The sequence below is a fragment of the Neolamprologus multifasciatus genome, chromosome 2 (assembly GCF_963576455.1).
Source record: "Neolamprologus multifasciatus chromosome 2, fNeoMul1.2, whole genome shotgun sequence".
NCBI classification, from domain to species: domain Eukaryota; kingdom Metazoa; phylum Chordata; class Actinopteri; order Cichliformes; family Cichlidae; genus Neolamprologus; species Neolamprologus multifasciatus.
The window spans coordinates 30,198,576-30,220,651 of NC_140440.1; the positions used below are offsets into that span (position 1 = coordinate 30,198,576).

Sequence of the window (22,076 nt, forward strand, 5' to 3'; positions counted from 1 at the left end):
CGTAATAGATTGATTGATAGAGAAATTCTTCAAATTTTGTGTCTAGATCTTTCTGAGTCACTCACAAATTATGCATGCATTATTGTTACAATGCTTATTCTAATCTTCTTAAAATTGGCCTCTGACAACCCTTTATAATATCAAAGTAAAAAACAAAAACAACAAAACTATTTAAAACTTACCAAAAACCACAAACTAACTTAAACTAAACTGAAATCAAAAATTAGAAATTAGATAAAAAACAAATAAAAGATACAATCCGACAGTTGCATTGGGTCTTATTCTGCCAACTTGTACAGTCTGAACTGCAGATTTGCAAGTGATCAACAACAGCTGAACTATTGGAATTGTTTCCACTGGTTTCAAAGTCTCTCTGTCTGTTTGTCTGTAAATTAGGCAGCAAAATGGAAAAAAGTCTTGTTGCATTGAAATTTAGGTGATTTTGCTTTTTTAGGCGACACCTTGGCACCTTGACAGTGCAGTTTAGATTTAGGTGAATCATCTTCTCAGACGGCATGCTGAGGTGTGAACTCTTTTCAGAGAACAAAGCTATTTATGTAAAATAATAACACAGGTCTTTTACACTAATGCTACTTTAGCAAGTATCTGTTGTGTTTTTACTGTCAAAACCAAATCATTGCATGTCTTCTCTACCTGTCTACTCTTCGTGTGTCATAAGTTGAATTATTTCCTCAGAAGTGCTAATTTGCAGAAGTGAAAAAAAAAGGGGACATGTCACTTCCCATTTGGTCGATCGTATATCATTAGCTTGTATTTGTCATAATTGGAATATGATGACAGTATGCTCTCACGTTGCTTCGCTGATACACCACTGCTCTTAGAAAACCTTATCAAACAATAATTAACAGTGAAGGACAAACATGATCCATTAATTCTTCAAGGACTCAATATTTAATGGCTCAAGTAAAATTCAATGACAGGAAAAATCATTTCACCATGTAAGTTAATTTTTTTTCATAGATTTAAGTGGGATATCTTACAAAGGCATAACAACACAGACTGTATAGCTTTAACTAAGAAATACAGATTCGCTGGCAAGCACTGAAGCCTTCTCTCAACGCAAACTTGACCTGACTCACTGATGACTAATTTACAAGCATATACTTAAGTCTTATATCGTATTTTGATATAGTTTTTTTACAAGATACATTAGTGTACATAAAATACTCTGGCAATGTACATGCCAGTATACACACCCACCCACGCATACATGCAAGGAAATACACGCTCTCTCATTTACACACGTACAACATCACCTGTTAACACTTTCAAACACACCCTCATTGATATTATATATCAATTTACATCACAACTGAGATTGTCATCTCCTCAGTTCTCACTTTTTTCCCTTTTGCAGTTTTTATGAACAGTGATTTGTAGTATTGAAGTAGGCTTTAGTATTTACCATGTGTGTCTTTCCAGTTTGTGACCATTATTACTAGTTCTTAGGGGTACTGCTATGTACAGCTTAAATTCCGGTTTACCTGACAGTATAGATGTATAGATAGATTTGTGTGCACGTAGGCGTAAGTGGTATGCACACGTCACAAGGATTGACCATGTACACGGTGTAACATTGGTTTGTTCCATAAGACAGACAAACGTGTAAAGCAGTAAACATCAATACTGACATCAATTCTAATGACTGATGCATGAACCACGTAGTCAAGTGTCAAAAGGCCTTGTGGAAGTTCAAACAGTTCATGCAGTTTATGACACAGCTTGACATGTTAATCATGAAACACATTTCGAATAGAAATAGTCTTAAAATAAAAAGGAATCCTCATCTTTATGTATAGCGTCGTCTCTACATCTATTGTTAGGGCGTAAGAAATTTAAAAAACTCAAAAGTAATAGTGAGAGCAGAATCATGCAAAGTCGACATTTAGTCTTTCCACTTGATGTTTTTTAACGGATGAAAATTTTTGACACAGAGAGAGTACTTACTTTAAAAAAAAACAGGACATTCATATGGTATGCACTTTGTTCTGAAAATAAATAAAACACCACTTTGACCCGTGAGAGGACATAAGATATAACAAAATGAATGCAGGCACACAACAATAATAAAAGAAAATCATATTTTTGCCAAAAGCAACATCCCGCTGGTGTACATTCATGCAGTTGCTATAGTATTCCCTCTAAAAGTAGTATTTCATGTAGCCTTTAATGGATCTGCTGCAATATTACAGTACATAGGAGTTATGTAGGCAGAGTAAGTCAAAACACAGGGTACAGGTAGTATCGTGCTCACGTTGCATGTGTGACTGGGCAGTGTATTTTAAACAATCACATTTTTATTACAGTGTAACAGTGTGTTAACTCATACATGTTCTCTTAGATACACTCTTTTCATGATATGAGAACAGTGCAGATTACCATATTTAGAAACAAGCTGATATTACCTACACTTATTGAATTAATTAATGGGTACATTTCTTAAAAACCTAATTCTTATTTTGGAAAAATTTTACTAAGATTTTTTTTTTTACCCTTCACATAGCTGTAGACAGAACTTGAAAAGACTTTTAATGATTTTGTGACAGGTTTTGGATTACACGCTGTGATGGCAGATACGAAGTGCTGGATCTGTATTTGGCAGAGATAAAATTCCAATTTTCAGTGACATCATGATGTATGTTCCTTTTGATATGTGCTCCTTTTGATTAAAAATGCATTGTTCATATCATTGTGTGATGCCCCCCCCCCTCCCGCACTCCTACACCAACACCAGTGGAATCATATGAAATGAAAATGATAGAGAAAAGAAAATGAAAGTATTAGTAAATAGGTCGAAATTGAATTCCCAAACAGGGCAATTTCCATCAGTGGATATTTATAGGAGGATTTAACTTTTGAATTTGATTCATTTTCATAATTGACTAAGGTGAAATTGAATTGTCCCTTCTTTTTTTATTTTTAGTCCTTGACGCCGTTCCTTTAAGTGATCGTTTCACAAAGTCTCTGATAAATCCCCTTTATAAGGATAAGAGCTCTGATCTGAGAGAATAGGTGTGGCAACTAATAGCATACTAACACAATTTGCCTTGCACCCTCCCTTGAGAATACCGTGTTGCATTATAGAGTTAGGCCTGTTCCCAATTTGCAAGGTGGTGCTGCAAAATGAATCACATGAATCATATACCTGATGATGTAGACACCTGGCTTGGATGTTACAGGCAAGAAAAATGGATATCAGCAAAGTCACTTATTGCTGTAGCAATAGATTATACTGCACCCAATCTGTTACAGCAGGAAGTTAGTCTGAAGTAGTTATTATCATCAGTACAATTTGCACATACCGGCAGTGATGTAGTGTGTTTATCGAACCTTGTGAGTGACAGCCTGCAGGGAGGGCCTTTCAAATAGTACCGATGCCTATTCTTATGATAACTGCCAAAATAACATTAACATCAATAATTCAGCTAGACTCAAAGCCCTGAAGAAATTTTTGCTCCCTGGTCTATTATTCCAGTGTCAACACATTGTAAAAACTGATAATAGAAACTTTGCAGTGTAACTTAGTGAAATGAAAACAAAGTAGTAATTAATAGCAGGAACACAAGTGTTAAAATACAGTGGGAATAAAGGAAGTGTTAAGCTGCTTTTGCTGTGTTATTGTCACCTTTACACTTCGTCTGCACACGCAGAGCATGTTTTAGGAAAAGCAATAGATTTAATCCAAACCTCCAAACCACAATGAGGGTCACTACAGAGATCACACATCAAAGTAATTAGACTGAGAATTTCATAATTGGCTCCAGAGCTGTTACCATTTGAATGTTTCTCAGCAGCAAAATGAGAGAAATAGAAACAAAAAGGAAGAAAACAGAGACGACATTTCCAAAGCGCATCTGTCTGCTCCTTTCAAGGCTAAGCTACTGCGACAATGCTAAGTGTGAACATTTTCTTAATAGAGTTGGCAGGCATAGAGCAATCACCACATGTGAAAAAAACAAAACAAAAAACGTATGCGTATGTGCAAGGCTTTGTGTTTGTGGTTTTTTTTAATGCATTGGTCCAGGGTGAGAATGTAGAATGCAAAAGACGAAGATGCAGCACTGTCTACTATTGGCCCAGTTATGCTTTGTAGACATTTTTTATCCTTCTGCAGCCCCTTGACCGAAATAGTCTTCTAAAACATGTCCAGACAAGACAAAAGAAACATATTCCACCACCAAAAAGGTTTGTGCCATGTGCTTTACAAAGCAATACTTCACTAGAACATCAACAGAAAAAAACAAAAACAAAAAAAAAACATCCACTCAAGAGTTTGTAATTAGCATTTAGCCCAATTTAGCTCACAAAACACAAAGTACTGCATTTGCTTTTGCTTCTGTGCAGGGAAATTGTCTTTTGGAATGCACTTACACAAAGCTAAACCCAAGGAGCTGAAGGTGTACACTGGCCTTTTTTATCGCTAAGCAAACTTCACCAAACAGAAAGCAAAATTATCCTTTTTTTGTGATGGATCTACTTTGGCATATAACCATTTATTTATTATACATGTGTCTTCTATGTTACGACTTGCTTGCTCCTTCCTCGCTTGTCAGACTGGTTTCACATGATTTCTTTTTTTAACACCATCATAATTATCTCCAATCCATTCTCAGATATCTTAATTAGTGAAACTGAGCTTGAGCTGGTCATTGAGCTGGTCAAGTTATTCCAATTATGCATACCCCACAAATACGCATACATACTAATCTAATAGTTGTAGGCCATCTTTGGATGGAGTCACGTGTATGCTAAGCCAATGAAGATCCGTCTTTTACTATTACAACTGGTTCTCATGTAAGAAAGAGCTGCCCCCCCCACCAGTCTGCTGCCCGGGAGAGGAGAAGCTTGCCAGGGGAATGACCTTGATGGGGTCCTCCTTCTTACTGCAGTGTCTATCCAGGGTGTTGTAGAACTGTGGACGATTGATCCCTTTGTCCAGTTCATCTTTTCTGGGCACAGACCTGCCCAACGTATGGCGGCCATCCATGACCCCCATGCTGCCCATGTTAGCTTTTATTCCCCGGGCACAGCTCTGCTGGAAACCAAAAGAGGGGAGGGCAGCAGTGATGGCAGTAGTGGTAGGGGTGGAGATGGGGCTGTTGCTGCCAGGACCCTGGAACTGGGCCAGGGCTGGGGGCATCCAGCAGCTGTCAGAGTGGCCTAGTATTAGACACTCCTGGGTACAGGTCTCAGAGGCCTCAGCCAAGGCTTTCTGCAGGTTTACCTCGATGGCTGTAAAAAAGCAGACAAAGAAAGAAGGGGAAAACAAAACAAAACAAAGTTAAAACAACAGGTCAGAACATACAGAGAACTGGAAAACAACAATTTTACTGTGGTGATGTAAAAGGGCTGAATGAACTCATGAATCATAATGCAAATAAAGGAAAGTTGTCCACTTATCAGTGGTTGACCCACAAAATGTCAGCCTTTTAGTGAAATGAAAGTCAGTGATAAATGTTTTATTTCATCTTGTAATGAGAAAAACACCAGCAGAGCATTTAATTTCCATTGGTATTCCCACGACTCTGTCTGTTTACCTACAATATGCACTGAATTCCCTGTAGCTTAATTAGTTAGAAAAAAATGTCTTGCTGTTTGTGTCTTGGATTGGCTTTACTGTATTCAATTTTTAATGAACATCTTAACAAAATACTGTTTATTTTAATCACTGTCAATGTGCCACTCCTTAGACTCCTTTGATCTTTTAGAATCCAAAATAAATCTGGTCAAATAAGCTGTGAAAAAGATACGAATCATTCCAGAATCTTATTCAGGTAAAATTTATGCTCGTTGTGCCAAGAATTAGGCTGCACGCTTGGAAAAATTAGGGGGAAAAAAAAAACAAAAAACCTGAAAACTCAATGAAGAGGCAAACGGGCAAGGCTAAGCACTCAGACTATCTCATCTTATTATCCCAGAACTGACATCACATGTGGAATGAGTCTGGGATGAGACCTCAGAATTGAGCCTCTGCAATAAAGTCTGTCATGCCAGATAATTAGAATGTAAAACAGTATGCACCAAGGCAACCAGAAGCCTGCAGTGTTATGGTTCCTAGGCCATGCAAAGGCAAGAGGGGTCCTCATTCAGACATCACATCTCTCCTCTAGGCCTCAGCTTCAAGCTGTCATGTAGAAATTATTTAGTGTATTTGCATAAGTAAGAATGCTTTAAATAATTAAGGCGTCTTAGGCCCTAGTATGCTTGAAAGACTATTTCTTCCACGCGCAATTCTACATAGTCTATGTGAGTCTCTTTCCCAGACATCTCCCTATCACCTTGTTTATTGTTTTATGGCTTTTTATGAATGAAAGTGAATATCATGATTACCGTCTAGTAGTAATACGAATTGTCTTGATTGCTGCGTAACGGCACGGCGAACATGATTTTTGTATATCGTTGCTACCCTACACTGAATACCACGACGTCAACTTTAATTATAAGAGTAGCGACTGAAAATGAATCACCTGGTATAAATTGTAAGGATATATTTGGAGTATCCACGTGGAGTCAAATCTGTCCTCTCCATATTGAACTGAAGCCGTGAAGCGGGAGTGTATAAATCCCCTGGGCGGTAAATGTGTCACCTTTCAAAGGGTCACTAACTTCATTAAGGGAAAAATGGATGCTGCTTTCTCATTCTCTGAGCTAGGACAATGGGGCCAAGCCAAGTCTCGGCCGCGCGCTGATTCAATCTTTCTCCAAGTGTTTTCTCCTGTTGGTAATGCCTTTTTAGGTTGCTGATGTTTTTGATTAGGTAATGTAATTAGCATAAATGCCCTATTACCCACACAGACACACAGAAAATGTTGCCTTGTCCTGGATATTTTTCCTTCCTCCTCAGATTCTATTTAAAGGTGACGCTTTTACAAATGAAAGGTACGTTTTCCCTCTATGACTTTACACAGACTGAACTCATCGCATTTCTATGTCAACAGCCTTCAATGCCTACAAATTTTATATGAAATATTTACCGACCCGCCTCTCTCAACGACATGGGCTTGTACTATTTTCTATTCCGGTGGGGTAGTTTGGATAGGCGGTGGCGGGTTCGGGAGGGTGGGCACACGGTATGAGTGATGTCGCTGACAGCTCTTGCTGCCTTCGTCAGCTAGAGGTATGCCGCAGCCTGCTTGTGATGCCGCTGTCTTTTGTATTCAGGGGGAACAATTGTACCCCACGGAGCTTTTGGGAGAAATCACACATCACTGATGCCACAGATCCCCTGATGCTGTGAACATACTTTTCTACATTCCCTTCAAGGAAATTTGAATGGCAGACAAGTGGGGATAATAGCAAACAATGAGTTGTAATAGAAGTGAGATCAGACGTAGTGTTCTCGTTTAAGATGATTTATTTTTACTGAGTAGCATGCGCTTGAAAAATAACTCTGATAACTGTTTATTCTGTTAATTTAACATTTAATAAAAGCAATTACTGTAAATAATTGTTTCCTTCCCAAATTAAATACTGTTCGCTTTATGGCCTGTTTGATGGTCTAGGTGATCTATTCTGCATTTTTAGACAGTGTGTCACACTTTCGGGAATATGCATACCAGCGGTACCTTTCAGCATTCTTGTTCTGCAACATCAACACATCCTGTGGCCAGCCACAGATCGAAAACTGCTGCATTCACCTTCAGCTGACCTTCCATTTGGTGTGGTCAAACATTTACAGCTTGTATAAATATTGAACATGTGTAAGAGAAAGGTGTGAGGATGCTGGATGGTGTGCAAGCCATTCCCAAAATGTTTTTCTGGGTGCTGAATGAAAATATAGAACAAATAACATCTCGCAATTTGACTTTAAACAAGGTGGGGTTGATATAATGCGAATGCCTCTCACTAATGGGAGTACTTGCAATCTTTTAATTAAAAATATAATGGGGTTGAAGACAATGCCTGGAATGTGTGCAGCATTTTACAACTTGGTCCAATAACTTTACACAACTTTGTGAGGTATACTATGTTTGCTCAGACTTTTAAGTTGTATAATTTATGTTTTGTTAGCTGAAAAAAATAACATCAGCACTGATATCACATGAAGATGTTTCTGCTTGGTCCAGTACACCAACAAAAGCAATTAAAAGCTGCATAAACCCATTTTGGAGGCAGACATAACAAAGTGTCTAACTGTGTTATAGCATACATATGGTCATCTTATTTTGTACAGCCTCTGTTAAAAGACATTTTATATTATTCTAGTCATCTGGGGTTCAGGTGACACGCTGATAATAATCTTCCTTTAAGTGTAGTTTTATCCAGGCTATTCCCACATCACTTTTCACATCACATGTCAGTTCATACCACATAATGCTTGGCTAACGGCCAGTTTGGCATATGCTCTCATAAAAAATGAGCAGCCAACTCACATTTTGCCATTTTTATGTAATGAATAGAACAGCTTCTGCTAACTCTAACTCTTAAATTACTGTGGGCAAATCCTTTCTGTTGGCATGTACCCAGCATTAGTTATTTTCACTGGACCAGCTGACCAGTCAGAGTGTGCTTATTCGTTAATCATTACTTTCATTTTTTTTGCTTAATGATGTTGTTTGGCAAACTCAAATAAATTGGTAATTTCACAACTGCCTTTCGCCCACTCTGCAATCCAAGAGCCTAGAAGAATTCAGGCAGCCCTCTTGAACTTACACTCACGCACTACAGCTGGTGACACAGGATGCCATTTAAGTTGATGAGGGCTTAGTGCTTCGGATTGCATTCAGATTCACTTCATTTTTTTTCATGACCATAAACTTCATCGGAACATGCATGTTCTAACAGGCAGAAACACAAATGGACACACGCATACATAGCTAGGATGAACTTAAGCAGCTTATTGGGCCTTTTCAGTACAATAGCATGAGATATTTAACATGACAGTTGATGATATTTACCGACAAAGCTTGTTACATCTTGATGAGCTTCACATTAAGGTCTGCACACATATCACGATTCAACTCATTATTTCAGCATGCACAAACTCATTATTGCTAATTAAAAGGATAATTGCATGCATCTAGGACATTAAATTCTTCCAACAGCCATCAAGAAGGTGGACTAGGCCCGTGACTCATCCTACAGAGTTAATTGGTTCAGTCTTTGCAATTCTTTTGCAAGAAACTTGCATGCATCTATGCATCAAACGCATTTACTCTCAAATGAAAGCCATATTATATATTTTTGAAATAATGCATGTGTCATTTAGTAAAATTATTTTTAACAGAAAGACTATAGAAGTTATTTATAGTACAAAACTTTATTAATGTAGAAACATTCATAAAAATTATTTAATATAAACACATCTTTCTCCACCTCAAACAATCTGATTATTAAATGGTGATGTATCGATGCTCATAGCACTATTTCACACTCCAGGCCTGTACTGCATTGACTGAGGATCTTATTTTCAACAAGCCGTGTTGTTGTGCTTTTTATCAAATATACATAAATCCTCAAAAAAACTGTTAAATTGTTATCCAACCCATCTATATTCTTGGTTCATTTATACCACACCTTTAAGCTAAGCTTTTAAATTCCCATGATGCACAAAACAGCCCCCGGGCTCACAGTCTTCCACTAATATTTTATTGCTTTTAAAAGCATAAATCACTACCTGGCCACAATTTTCAGATATTTCAGAAAAAACAGCTTAAGGTCACACTTTCAGGAGCAATAATTTCAAAGTATATAACAACATATTAATTTGCACCATGTGTTTAGGATCTGTCTGTCTTGCTGCACAGTCGCAATTTTCTCCATTTTCAACATCTCTGCCCTTCCATATAATAGAGTTGAATACGATTCCATCCAAAACGTGTAAAAGATATTGCCAGTGTTATATTTATAGTCAAAAAATGCCACTGTAGCTATGGATTCGCTGATACTAATTTAACCTCACTGACATTTCATTTTTCATCTGCATTTATGTAGAGTTACAACAGCTTTAGTCAATTTGACACCAACAGGAATAACAGTGCCAAAAGATGCAAGAGCCTTTTAAAATGAAGTCTGCGACTTTTATCAAAAGTTATCAAACCAGGTAATACAGTTATCAAGAGTGCAGACTGAGTGTTATTATACATTATATGTTCGTGTTTGTTAGATAGGAAATGAGAAAGAAACTGGGAAAAGAAAAGAAACAAGATACACTCTGTACAAGCACGTGTCTTGTCTCTGGAGGGAGACCAATACACAGAAATAGAAGAATATGAAAGATTATTTCAAACAAATAGAATCTCAGTAGAAATAATTGGGTTTGTAATTACTAAGACTTTATCACTTCACTCGGCCTTGTGCCCACTCCAAATGTACAATCTGGATAAGCAAATGGATGGTCATTAATAATAATAGCGCTATTAAAACCCCTTGGTGTTGCACTGAAAAGAGGGATGCCATTACTTTCATCGCAGCTCTGGCAATCGTCATTTGAAGGAGAGACAACTGTCTAATTTTCACAGCATCACAAAAACAAGACAGCATTTCAACATCCTCCTTCCTTTCTCAGGGCTTACATTTTTGATGCTCGTCTTATAGTTTGATGATGTCTACTGATGTGTGAACTCCTGTTGTACTCAAAAGCTTTAAGCTGAGACTGATTTCTGAAGAGATGGAAATGATATGACAACATCTGTGACTTCACTGGAAAGGGCCAACATTTATCTGAATCAGTCTGAAAATGAACTTTGTAAGCTTCAAATGCTGTTTGATTTTTTTCTACTTTTATCAGGAGGAGATACATTAAAATCCCTGGTGAAGATGACATTGTTACGCATTTTCTACACTAAATATTTTCGATTTCCAAAATTCATGCACCAAAATAGTCAAAATATTTTGACCAATAAAATGATCCCAATATTACAATAACGTGTTTTTTTTTTTACAGGGATCCATCCCCAAAGAGAATAAAGAATGTTTAGCGCAGCTAGAGTTTAGCAAGAAGTTAGCTTGCTAGTTTCCCTCTAAAGATGACATATCACAATGTGACTAAAGTATTTCTGAAAAAAATAAACACACAGCAGTGCAATAGCTTTGGGCATAGAAAAGACAGAAGGCTAAGTAGCACTGAGGTTTAGAGTGTTAATGAAGTCGAGCTACCTGACGCATAATAACCTGCCATGTGGTGGCTAGCTACAGTGCTATGATTATGCTTATACAAACGCATGAGTACAAGGAAAATGTAGAACTCAAGATTAGCCCATCCACAACATGAGGTTAGTAATTAACACGTTGGACTGTGGTTTGAATTACTTGCAAAGTCTTGATTCTTAATGTCCTCCTCACATGTTAGTTGGCCCAAAAGTTTAAATATTTAATATCTGGGACATGCCGAGGGTTTTCTCTGGCAAGTTTGACCACTGATTGATTACTTTGGCCCCCCCAAAGGCCCACGTTTTGGAAATAGGGCTGATACATCATTATTTCATGAACTGATAAACAGACTGTCCTTGCAGCCAAAGGGATGGCTGTAGAAGTAATTAAAGCATTCCTTTGTGGCACTAGAAAAATGACGTGTTTTGAACTTGAGAGTTTGTCCAAATTAACTCTGAAGAGGCTCTCCAATCCAGCTACTTCTGTCGTGTAAAAAATGCTACGCTGAGGTAAACAGTTTGTAGGGGGCTCTTTGGAATTAATTTAAACATGGATTTATGGTATTATGTTAAAACACACATTGGGATTAGCACCTGCCTTGTTTGGTCACCCTCAACAGGCATTAGAACCCCTGAGAACTTTGACTTGTGTGACAAGCTCAGTGTGGATTTTTCCACTAAAATACATTATTTAGGGCAATTCTCTGTTGCAAAAGATACAAAGCCAGATATAAGAAGTGGCAGAGTAATTGTTGCCCCTTTTTACTTCTTAAAACAAATAGTGCCAGATGTAATGAATGGCCTTTTTTGTAAAGGAGACAATGTGATGCAGATAAGAAGGGAGCAAGGTTGTCCATATATACTCTAGACTAATTACTTTTGATGCATTTACGGAGACATTCCTGACAACGGTGAGTCTCTGAGCCACATACGTATTTATCAGCACTTGTGGGACCTATACAGTTCCTTGCCTGTAATCCATCTAGCCTTGTCTTCTCTCGACCCCTTTTGCTTTCCTAGTGTTTGACCCATTGTAACTGAAAGTAATTGCAGGCAGAAAACAACATCTAATGATTACTTTATCTGGGAGTCTGAGAGAGAGAGTGAAAAGTCACAGACAGGTACTTGCAACAAAAGGAGGAGGCCTTTTTGTTCCCGACACACAATTTCAGACAACAAAGAATATTATTGACTTGGCAGAGATTAGAACACCAAAACAAATAACAAAGCACAGAGAGAGGACAAAGTGCACAAAGAGAGAAAGGATCTCTTGAACAACCAAGTGCCAAACACTTGCTTCTTTCTTTTTGTTGCCATTGATTAAAAGTATGTTGTAGGTAGAAACACCCATTTCTCCACTGAGAACGTACAAAACAGAGAGAATGTACAGACTTAATTTAATGCAAATTCCTTTATCTCCAAGTCACCTTTGTTGCGAAGAACAAGAAAAACCCTCACATTTTCTATTTCGCCCAGCATAAAGCGTTTGCTAAAAAAGCAAGCCCCGACATCAACAACCACGACTGTGTGATTTCCATCAACAGAGAGCACAGTCGGGAAGGTAGAACACAGAAACAGTTTTCTTTCACTTGACTTTTTGTGTGTGACATTGGTTGATTACATCTCCTTCATTATGTCTGGACCACTATTGGGCCTTCCCACCCGAGGACAAGATGCCGGTGTCACCATCAACACAATCAGGCCTGGCCAAATACTCAGCATGGGCCAGATAGATGAGAGGTGCAAACACCATAACAATCTGCAATCAGCGCTCATCAACACAATGACACACAGAGGTGGAGGCACAGAGTTTCTATGGGGGGTAGAAACACAAGACATGCTGATGTAGGTACACACACACACTCTGATGCTTTCATTTGAAAATCTTCTACAAGGGTAGCAATTCATTTTCTTTTTCTTTTTTTTTGTAAACCTCTATGCTGCGAAGGCACTGGAGGAAAGTGCAGATATACTGTACAGGTGTGCTGTTACCAACAAAAAAGCAATACATAAATGTATATTTATAAGACTAAAAAAATTGGATCTACCTTAAAATTCATTGCTCGTGGATGAATGTCTGAACATTTCCATATTGTGGAGATAATTTGAGAACTGGGAAGTGGAAATAAAGCGTGTAAAATGAAAAGGAAGTAAAAAAAAAACATTACTGGAGAATTAAGACAGAAAGAAAAACAGGCTGATTAAGTGGGACATAACAAAGCACTCTGATATTTGCAAAAAGATTGGATTGTTCCAGCAGGAATACTATCTAAACAATCATGATTTTTAGGAAATTACTTTGATCTAAAAATGAAAATGCCACTCATGACACTCTTAGCTTTCGTTTTAAAATCAAATCAGAAGCTGATTTGAAGCATAAGCAGATCCTCAGAATCAAATCTCTTATGTAAGAACTGGATATTTTCTGAAAATAGCTAATAACTATGAGACCCCTGATTCACATGATGGAAAAAAACAAAACAAAAAAACCCGACTAGACAGACAAACTGTACAGCAGCCACCGACGTGCTACCTCCTGTGTCGTGTAACAAGCAAATTCATCACACTGACCCATTGCCCCCAATTATTATGGAAAACAAGAATGAATCAAATTAACATTGAAGAAGCTCTCCAGTCCAGTAGCCTGTCTGTATAGCCGATGGATTCAACGACAGGAGAAGAAAGGGTAATAAACACGGTGCAACTGTATATGCTATATATCTTGCAGTCATTGATGATTAGCTCTGTTTTCCCTTAGCCATACATTACGGTTATTGCCTTCATGGCCGAGCAGATAGGAAGCGGATACAAAGACATTGTGAAGCCCATCTTTCAACTGATAACTGGCAGGCTGAAAACCACTCAGCACCACGGGCTGCATGTTTTCAGTGCTTGAGTAATCTGGACATGCTGAAAATTGTAATCTCTTATATGACAAAGGTGAGAGGAGGAGGACCTGATGTTTTTGTTGTGCTCTGCCAGGATGTCGGTTTATTGTACAGTGAGGTATTTTTGAGGGGAAATCATTCACTCTGTTATCAAAAATGAGTCTCTCTTCAGGAGTCAGCAGCCAAAATCCTGGTGTTTTGTCCTAATAGGCAATACTGAAAATGTGTAATCTGTTTAAGGTGTCAGTATCAGAGGCAGACACTCATGCTGCCCTTTTCTCCTGCCTTTTCACTCCCCAGCTTTAAAATATTTTGCAGACAGCTTAAGCATGAATGGAGGCTGTATACAGCGTTAGCGACAGTCATTAGTGATGAGCAAACTTGCATTTGCAGTATCAGTGTGTATGGTAGCATGGTAACGGTTTTAATATGAAGGGCAGACTCTCCCCAAATCCCCCTGAGCATGTACACTTTAAAGGTTTTCCTTTTCCGAAGCACCACAGACCCTCCTCCGGGGACAACTATTAATTTTTCACTGGAACCTCCCCTGAATAATGAATTCTGTCCTATTTATACGCTGTGATAAGTCCACTGAATGTCTAAAAAGGGGTTATCATGAAAAGGGTAAGGCTTTCAGAGAAAGACCTGTTCCTGCTTAACATGTTTAATTCATCCGCATCGCCATGTTCTTGAAAGCAGGAGAAAAGTCATATAATGTATCACTGGCAAACATGAAAGCAGACACAAACGGCACATTCAATAAATCACGGCTTTACTTTTACTGTTTTGATGTTGACTGTCACAATCCTCCACCCAAACACCAGTCGCTGAAAGTTCAGATATATGCTTTTTACTCCTCCAGGCCCTGGCTGACAGATATGCTCTCGCTAAAATCACAGAGGTACTCAGTGGCTTGTGTTAATGTTTCTGTCACAACGCACTTTATTTGGGGTGTGCTGAGTGCAGACATTGTCAACTAACACTCACAACAGAGAGAGCGACAGCCACAGATAGACATGCGGAGGGGCAGAGCGCGTGGAAAATGGCAGTTGCTGAAACACAAGCAAAAGAGGTGTAAAGTTAAGTCCATAAATAATTCAATAAAAACTAGAACATGACTTCAAAACCTGAAAAAAAAGAACAACCTAAAATACTTTTGATACTTAAAATAACTGTTTCTGTCGTGACTTTATTACTCCAGGATAGAAAAATGCTTAATTTTGTTGCTAAACTATTCATTACAGTCTCACTGTCAGATCAAATAACCATAAAAGAAAGTGTTTCAATTAATTGACATTAGAGACACAATTAAAGGTATTATAAGTTGCTACTGACACAAATTAACTATAGCACATAATAACAGTGTATAGTTGGAGTCAACATATAGCAGTGTGCAAAAGTCTTGAGCTATCCTTTCTTTATATCTCGCTTTCAAGGAGCCGTGCTTTGTTGTATTTCCTTTAACTGTTCTTATGCAATAGTTCTGCAGATGGATGCTTTTTCACTTATTCTGACATTCAGCAGAGATGGACACGTCAGGCTGCTCTGCAAGCTAAGTTAACTAAGATAACATCAAAGTAAACAGAAACAATAATATGATGCTATTACAATATAATGTTACAGATAAGCAGCATTTAGTTTTGTAGCATTGCATTTAATTGATATTATCAGCTCACCGCAGACTTGCTTTAATTCTCGCTTTCCTCTTTACTTTTTCCTTTTTTCACTCCTAGCAGGGTAATGATGCCAATCCTTTTCATTGATTGGCATCATTTGTAATGGGAGTGAGTGCAGTCAGGTGGGGCCCCCTTATGGAGAAATTTTGGTTTAGCAGTGGCAGCACACGGGCAATCCATTGCCAGTCTGTGGGGAGCTTTAGACTGCCTGTCTACCTGCAGAGAACGTCTGTTGCCTGATGGGAGCAGAGAGAAAAATATGTGGTACCACAGGTTTGTGGGCTGCTTGTACTTGTGCTGTTGCTGGTCCATCAACCAGTCACGGAGAAGAGTCAAATTACATAATTTCAAAAAGCTGTACTTTTCATATTGTATTTGGTTTTTTATCTTTGATGTTTTTTGTGCTTCTCCCATTCCTGGCGAACTCTGCCATCACTTCCTTTCTGTCCCACATGCACATGTCAACCAATCAGCATTCAACTGACGCATAGTGTCATCCTTGTTGAGCACTGTGCATTTGGGGTTTTAGTGGACTGCAGGGGATCACATTAGTGGTGATAGATTATAGACCTTCTGTAGGCAAATATCTCCACAAATGGATACAACTGCAATAGTATAACTTAGAATCAGACAGTTCAGGTCTCTCTGACTTTCATTACAAACTTTGCACATTGCCACTGCTAAAGTTTAAGGTTTGTGAGCCCTTGGGGGGCTTCCAACTGGCCGGAGACTCTAGAAAGATGTGTGCCTTACTTGATGGCACGTGGCGCCTCTGGGAACACTACCAATCTATGAATTGCCCTCCACATTACTGTAAGCAGACAGAGAATGAAACAAAAGTCAGAAAGCAATGTCCTCCAAGAAGCCCAGAGAACTGTTCCCGAAGACTTCTTAAAGAAATTATAAGAAAGCGTGCCTAAGAGAATTCGGGCTGTGAGGGATAAAGGTGATCACACTAGATATTGACTTTAAAGCTCTTTAGAGTAGTACAGGCCCTATGCCTTATGTAAAGTAGGTTCACTGATTGTATTCTGTCTGCAATGATGAAGGAAGTCCTCCAGTGGCTACAGCTTTCCACAGAGCAGAAGACAGTTAACAGCCATGTGACTCCTTTTCGCTACAGACTGCCAACATCCCATTGACCTCGCTGTCTTTTATATTGTTTAGTCCTGTGTGCTAACTTGAACATATTATACGCCACACCTTTGATTTTTCATTCACTCAGGACACCATCCTCTTTGTATTAAAAAATGTCCATAAAGAGGGTAGAAAAAATGGTAATGCAAGTACGTTATGTCGGCTCTACCCTGCATTCTGTATCTGCTATATCGTTTACATGTGTTAGCACACTTAAAGAATTAGATTGAAAGTACAGGTAGTTTGCCACAGAAAGTCTAAAGTCTTGGATGTCACTAACATGTCCGTATGTTTATGGAATTATTAAAGTAATTGCCAGCAACCCCCGGCTCATTGATACAGTCACCCCGGCTACACTGACATCACTATAGCCGGCTCTATTTGGGGCTTTATTCTAAGATACTGTGTCTGCTTGTGGGCATGCACGTATCTGTGCATGTGTGAGAGCGAAACAGAAACAGGCTCTCTCTTTGTAATTCAGTGTGTGAAGGCACCAATACCTATCTCTATGATAATTTCCTATTCACTATGAGCAAAGACAGCAACACTGATACAATTCATTTCCCCTTTATTAACTGGTGCGGAAATGTTGGACCCAGCAGAAGTGACTTCTGAAGTCTTTCGGGGCTGTAGGGTGGTCGAGTTTGTTTTACGGCTGGGAAGAGAAAGCTGCTCATACAGGGTGGTTGATCTTAGGGGTCCAGCATACATAATAGTGTATCTGCCAGACAGAATTTTAGTCTTCACTGAACATTTAGTGGCCTCTCGAATCTACATGATACCTTGAGCGAAAGTGTAGCAGTTCCAAAAGTACACATGCTTTTTCAAAAGAAAAAAAAAAAATGAAACTGCCCAGTTGTCTCTATAAATCTTTCACAAAGTTTCGGTATCATTTGTGGTGTTTACATTCCCTGGTTAAGTTTCATGTGCGACATCCAGAGGCAAGTCCAGTCAATCACAGTGACATTCAATTCACTAGAATTGATGACTTGCCATTTTTATCTAGCGCTGATGTCCTTTTTATTTGTCTTCATCCCTGACTTGTCCTCTCTCCACTCTGACATTGCTAATTATTTCAAACTATCAGGTAGACAGCTTCATTTTCAATTAAATCTCATCTTCTCCGTTGACCTTGGAGTGGAAAACAGGGTTGCACTCGCAGCCCTGAATAGTTCCTCTGGAAGTTATGGGTGTCATTTAAGATTTAAATTCAATTTGAGCTTGACTTCAATGAACACACAGTGAGACAGAAGTGTGGTCAGTATATGTATTCCAGTAACACACTTAATGTGATAATCGAGAGGGACCCAATTAAAGCTTCAAGGCATAACTGGCTACTCCAACACACCCTGGGGCAGCTAGCAAGGACAGATTTACCGCCATACGCTGCTAATCTAGCTGTCTAGTAAGGGGTATGAATCTTAATGCACCGATGTTAAGATGACATACATGACATGGTAGTTTATGCTCACAGTATTAGCAAGAATGTAAATGTAGGTTTACCAACAGAATGGTCACTTGCATCAAACTCATACTAACTGAAATATATACAGTATATATGTATTATTGAAAAGAAATGTAATTAATTTTAAATATGCAAAAATAGCTACATGCAGTTGTAGAGCCTGCTGAGAAAAAAGAAAGAAATGAAAAACAGAGACTAAACGGAGGGCACCATGTATGTAAGAAAAACAATTACGTGATATTGACAGCTAGTGCAATCAAACGCTCCCCTGCCAGACTCAATGAGGTGCCAATCAACTGAGTGTCTCTGTGTCGTGTTATTGCGGCTACTGCTGCCTTTCATTTTAGAGTCAGAGGAGATTCTGGCGTAGTGAATCATCAGTCGATACCTCAGAGCTGACGGTTAATGCTGATTGATGACACTCAATCCCTTAAACCAACTCCCCAGCATACCCGGCTCTCATCTGTAATAAACAGTAAGGCTAACAATAATAATAATAATAATAATAATAATAACAATAATAATGATAATAATGATAATAATGATAATAATAATAATAATAATAATAATAATAATAATCAAGTAGTATTGAGATAAAAGTATAGACGTAGTGAAATAAGTCTTGTTTTAATTAATACTCTACCCAACTACCCCCCCCCATTTTAATGACTTTATTGTTGCTTTTTTTCCAGAAATGGGTTCCTCGGCGAATATTTACAAAAGGTCATCTATGATTAATTCAAGCTATAATTATAAAGATTATTAAAACAAAAGACGAAACACCGGGTGCTTTCTCCTCATTTTCCAATGAAATACCGTGAATTCAAATGCCACCAAAAGAATGGCATTAGCCAACACAATGTGCAGACGCTGAAGAACGACTTAGTACACACATGCAATTAAAGTGATTCTATCAAATGTGACATTTCTATCATCATAACACTCTACCTTGCACTCCTTTTGCCTTCACCTGTGGTGACTTGCTCATGACTAGAATAATAGAACAAGGCCACTCCTCGACAGAGAAAAAGATAATTTCTATTTAATGTGAATTTGTGTGAAACATGACGATAGGAGCCTGTAATAGGCACTTTCTAACCCAGAAATGTCAAGCAGAAGGAGGAACATTGCAACAAAACATAGGTATGAAATGGAATTGGTCAGGACTGTCACCCCTAGAAAGAACATAAAGTGATTCTCTCACTGTTCTACGGTCTTTGTCTCTACTCTGTCTGTCTGTCTCGATTTTGTGCTATTTGCGCTTCTCTGCCTTCTTCTTGCAGTTTATTGTCGGGACAATTTCAGGTAGTCTGATTTATTAAATCACGCTTTGGAAAAGGCAACTTTCCGTGCTCGTCTGGATACAGTCTAAAAATATATCTTATGCTCAACCTCATCCAAACATGATCTACTATAGTAAGGAACAATTCTTGCATTTCTTTCTTTCAGTTCTCTCCAACGCTGACTTTTTGTGGTACCTTTCAGTCAACACCATCCAATATAAAATATAACAAACTCAACGCTTTACTAATTTGCAAGCATGTCATCCAAATAATGTCTAATTTGAAATTCAGTATGGAAATTTATTCACACTTATTATTTTACCATTTACCAAAAGTTTGTTTCTTTAAGAAGCAAAACGAATACACAGCATTCTATAATATTGTTAGAGATTAAAACAAGCTGCCTGCACAGTGCTTTGAGACTGCAAGTGATGTGGGCTCGCATCCCCTTGATTCCAGTCGCCCTTTCATTCATATGTGCTTATAAAGAGCAAGGTTGCCCAATTATCATTTAAAGTGGTTAACATGCCCCAGCTGGCATTTCTTTCCATTTTCATCAAAACTATTATTCATTGTCATTATCAAACATGTTGAGAGCCCTCGTTGGAGTTGGCTGGCTATATTGCACATCTTCGCTTCAAGTACCGGTAAACAAACCTAAAGCTGGCAAACCCGAGTGGCAATATGGGAAATAATCATTAAGAAGCAGCTTCCTTGAAGCCCTGACCCGTCAAAAACAATTATCAAGGATTCAAATGCTATAAGAATGTGAATCACAATGATGTTCCGTTTCTGACACCTTCTCTCCCTCCGCTCTTCATTCCGTCTGCACTTTGCAAACACAACAAAGAACTGTAAACTGTACTGGCAGAAGAAGAAAGGATATTAATTTTTCAACCTGGAAACTGTAAACTGAAAATACCTGTGAAGTGGATAATTCTGTCTGGGGGAGACATGTATTTTCCCCTTCCTTGTGTCAACACAACTTCTTTTGAGGTGTGCAGCGATGTCTGTATGGACCTGATAAGTCTCTTATTTTCAGCAAAGAGTAATTTGCAAAATGCAGACGGCTGTACACAGACTCTCCACATTGTTAATTAAATCATTCTGCCTTTGATGTTTTCTCAGGTTTTAATGGGAAAATAACAAAATTAAATAGGATGCTGTCTTCCCTCCTAGTGAAAAGAATGATCCATGGATGCTACATCAATTATTGAAGCTGAAATACTGTAAATAAATTAAATTAACCATAAATAAACCAGCATGACTTCCTAGTGAAAGCCCAGTATTGTTTTTCTTTAAACCTGTCAAGACACTGGCATGTGAAGGCCAGCATATATTATTCACAGCTATTTGCAAATCATACCTGTTGCCAAATGATCACGGACACTACGTTAAGGGAACAACAATACGTGGGTCTGATTCAAATGAAACATTGTATTTCGATGTAACCATATTATTTGAAATCTATGCGGGAGATTAATCAAAACAGGACAAACTAAAAAATAAAAACATTAAAAAAAGAGGTCGCCAAGTAGAAGGGGTGGTTTGGAGCCTTATGATTAGGATTATATTCATCAGAATCCACCTTTCAGCATTTTACAATCTCCTAAAACCTGTCTTTTAATTTGATCAATAAAGATGAGTTCCTCTCCTTAATGAAATCTGCACTCAATCACAAGTTTGTCAGCGAAAAGGTCAAGCAATAAAAGGAGATTTTGTTTGCAGAGGGGGAAAAAAAGGCACTGCCTAATTAGTTTACTCTGCTCAAAATGGGACAGCTAAACAGCAGTCTTTCGGAAAAGTATGATGCAATCCATTTTATTTAGTCAATAGCTTCCTGGGCCACAAATATGCTGGGAGTATTACATGGCGACCTTTGCACTAATCAGTCCTCTAACGCTTTGTGTCTAAAGAGTAAAGTCTGCAAATAAGGCAGAGCGAGTGTGTTTTCCAAGCAGGGTCAAGCTGATAGCACAATACAACCCCTAAGGTGTTGATGGCAGGCTGATTATCTGAGCGGTTAGTGTTTTTACTCTGACCTCTAATTACTTCCAAGGCTAGTCTTTGAAAAAGCAATTATGAGCTGGGCCAAGCTCTACATCTCACTTTAATGGTTCAATAATGTTAGAATTTATTTGTTCTAATTTGCAAAATGTCAGCAATAAGCAGACCAAAAAACCAAATAATTAAAAAAAATCACTTTCATTTTTCCTCTACAGTGTGCCACAGGGTCCATGTTCCATTAAAAATCAAATGTTTCTTTTAGAGTCTAACCTAGTATTAATTAAATTTAGTCATCGCGTTTGGATCTGCAATGTGTACAACTGCAATCAAACATTCACACAACATGCATCGATATGGCAAAAAAAGAAAAATAAATGTAATTTGTTATTCGCTAATATGCAGATGGTTTAATATTTGGCTTAATGACTAACCCTGTATTTGTAAAATATGAAGTTAGTAAAACACTTATTTTAAGCACAATATGGGATGCATGGAAGCATCCGAGGAAG

At 38.2% G+C, this 22,076-nt stretch overlaps 1 protein-coding gene across 2 annotated transcripts in view; it reads right to left on the reverse strand.

The window, feature by feature from the left end:
- Positions 1-889: 889 nt before the first annotated feature.
- Positions 890-22,076, reverse strand: part of pcdh11 (protocadherin 11) — a 134,166-nt gene continuing 112,979 nt past the window's right edge. For both annotated transcript variants that reach the window (XM_085170547.1, XM_085170540.1), the window contains one exon: positions 890-5,253. In XM_085170547.1, coding sequence (XP_085026673.1) covers positions 4,799-5,253 — 455 coding nt within the window. In that variant the 3' untranslated portion in view covers positions 890-4,798. The remainder of the gene's footprint in view (positions 5,254-22,076) is intronic.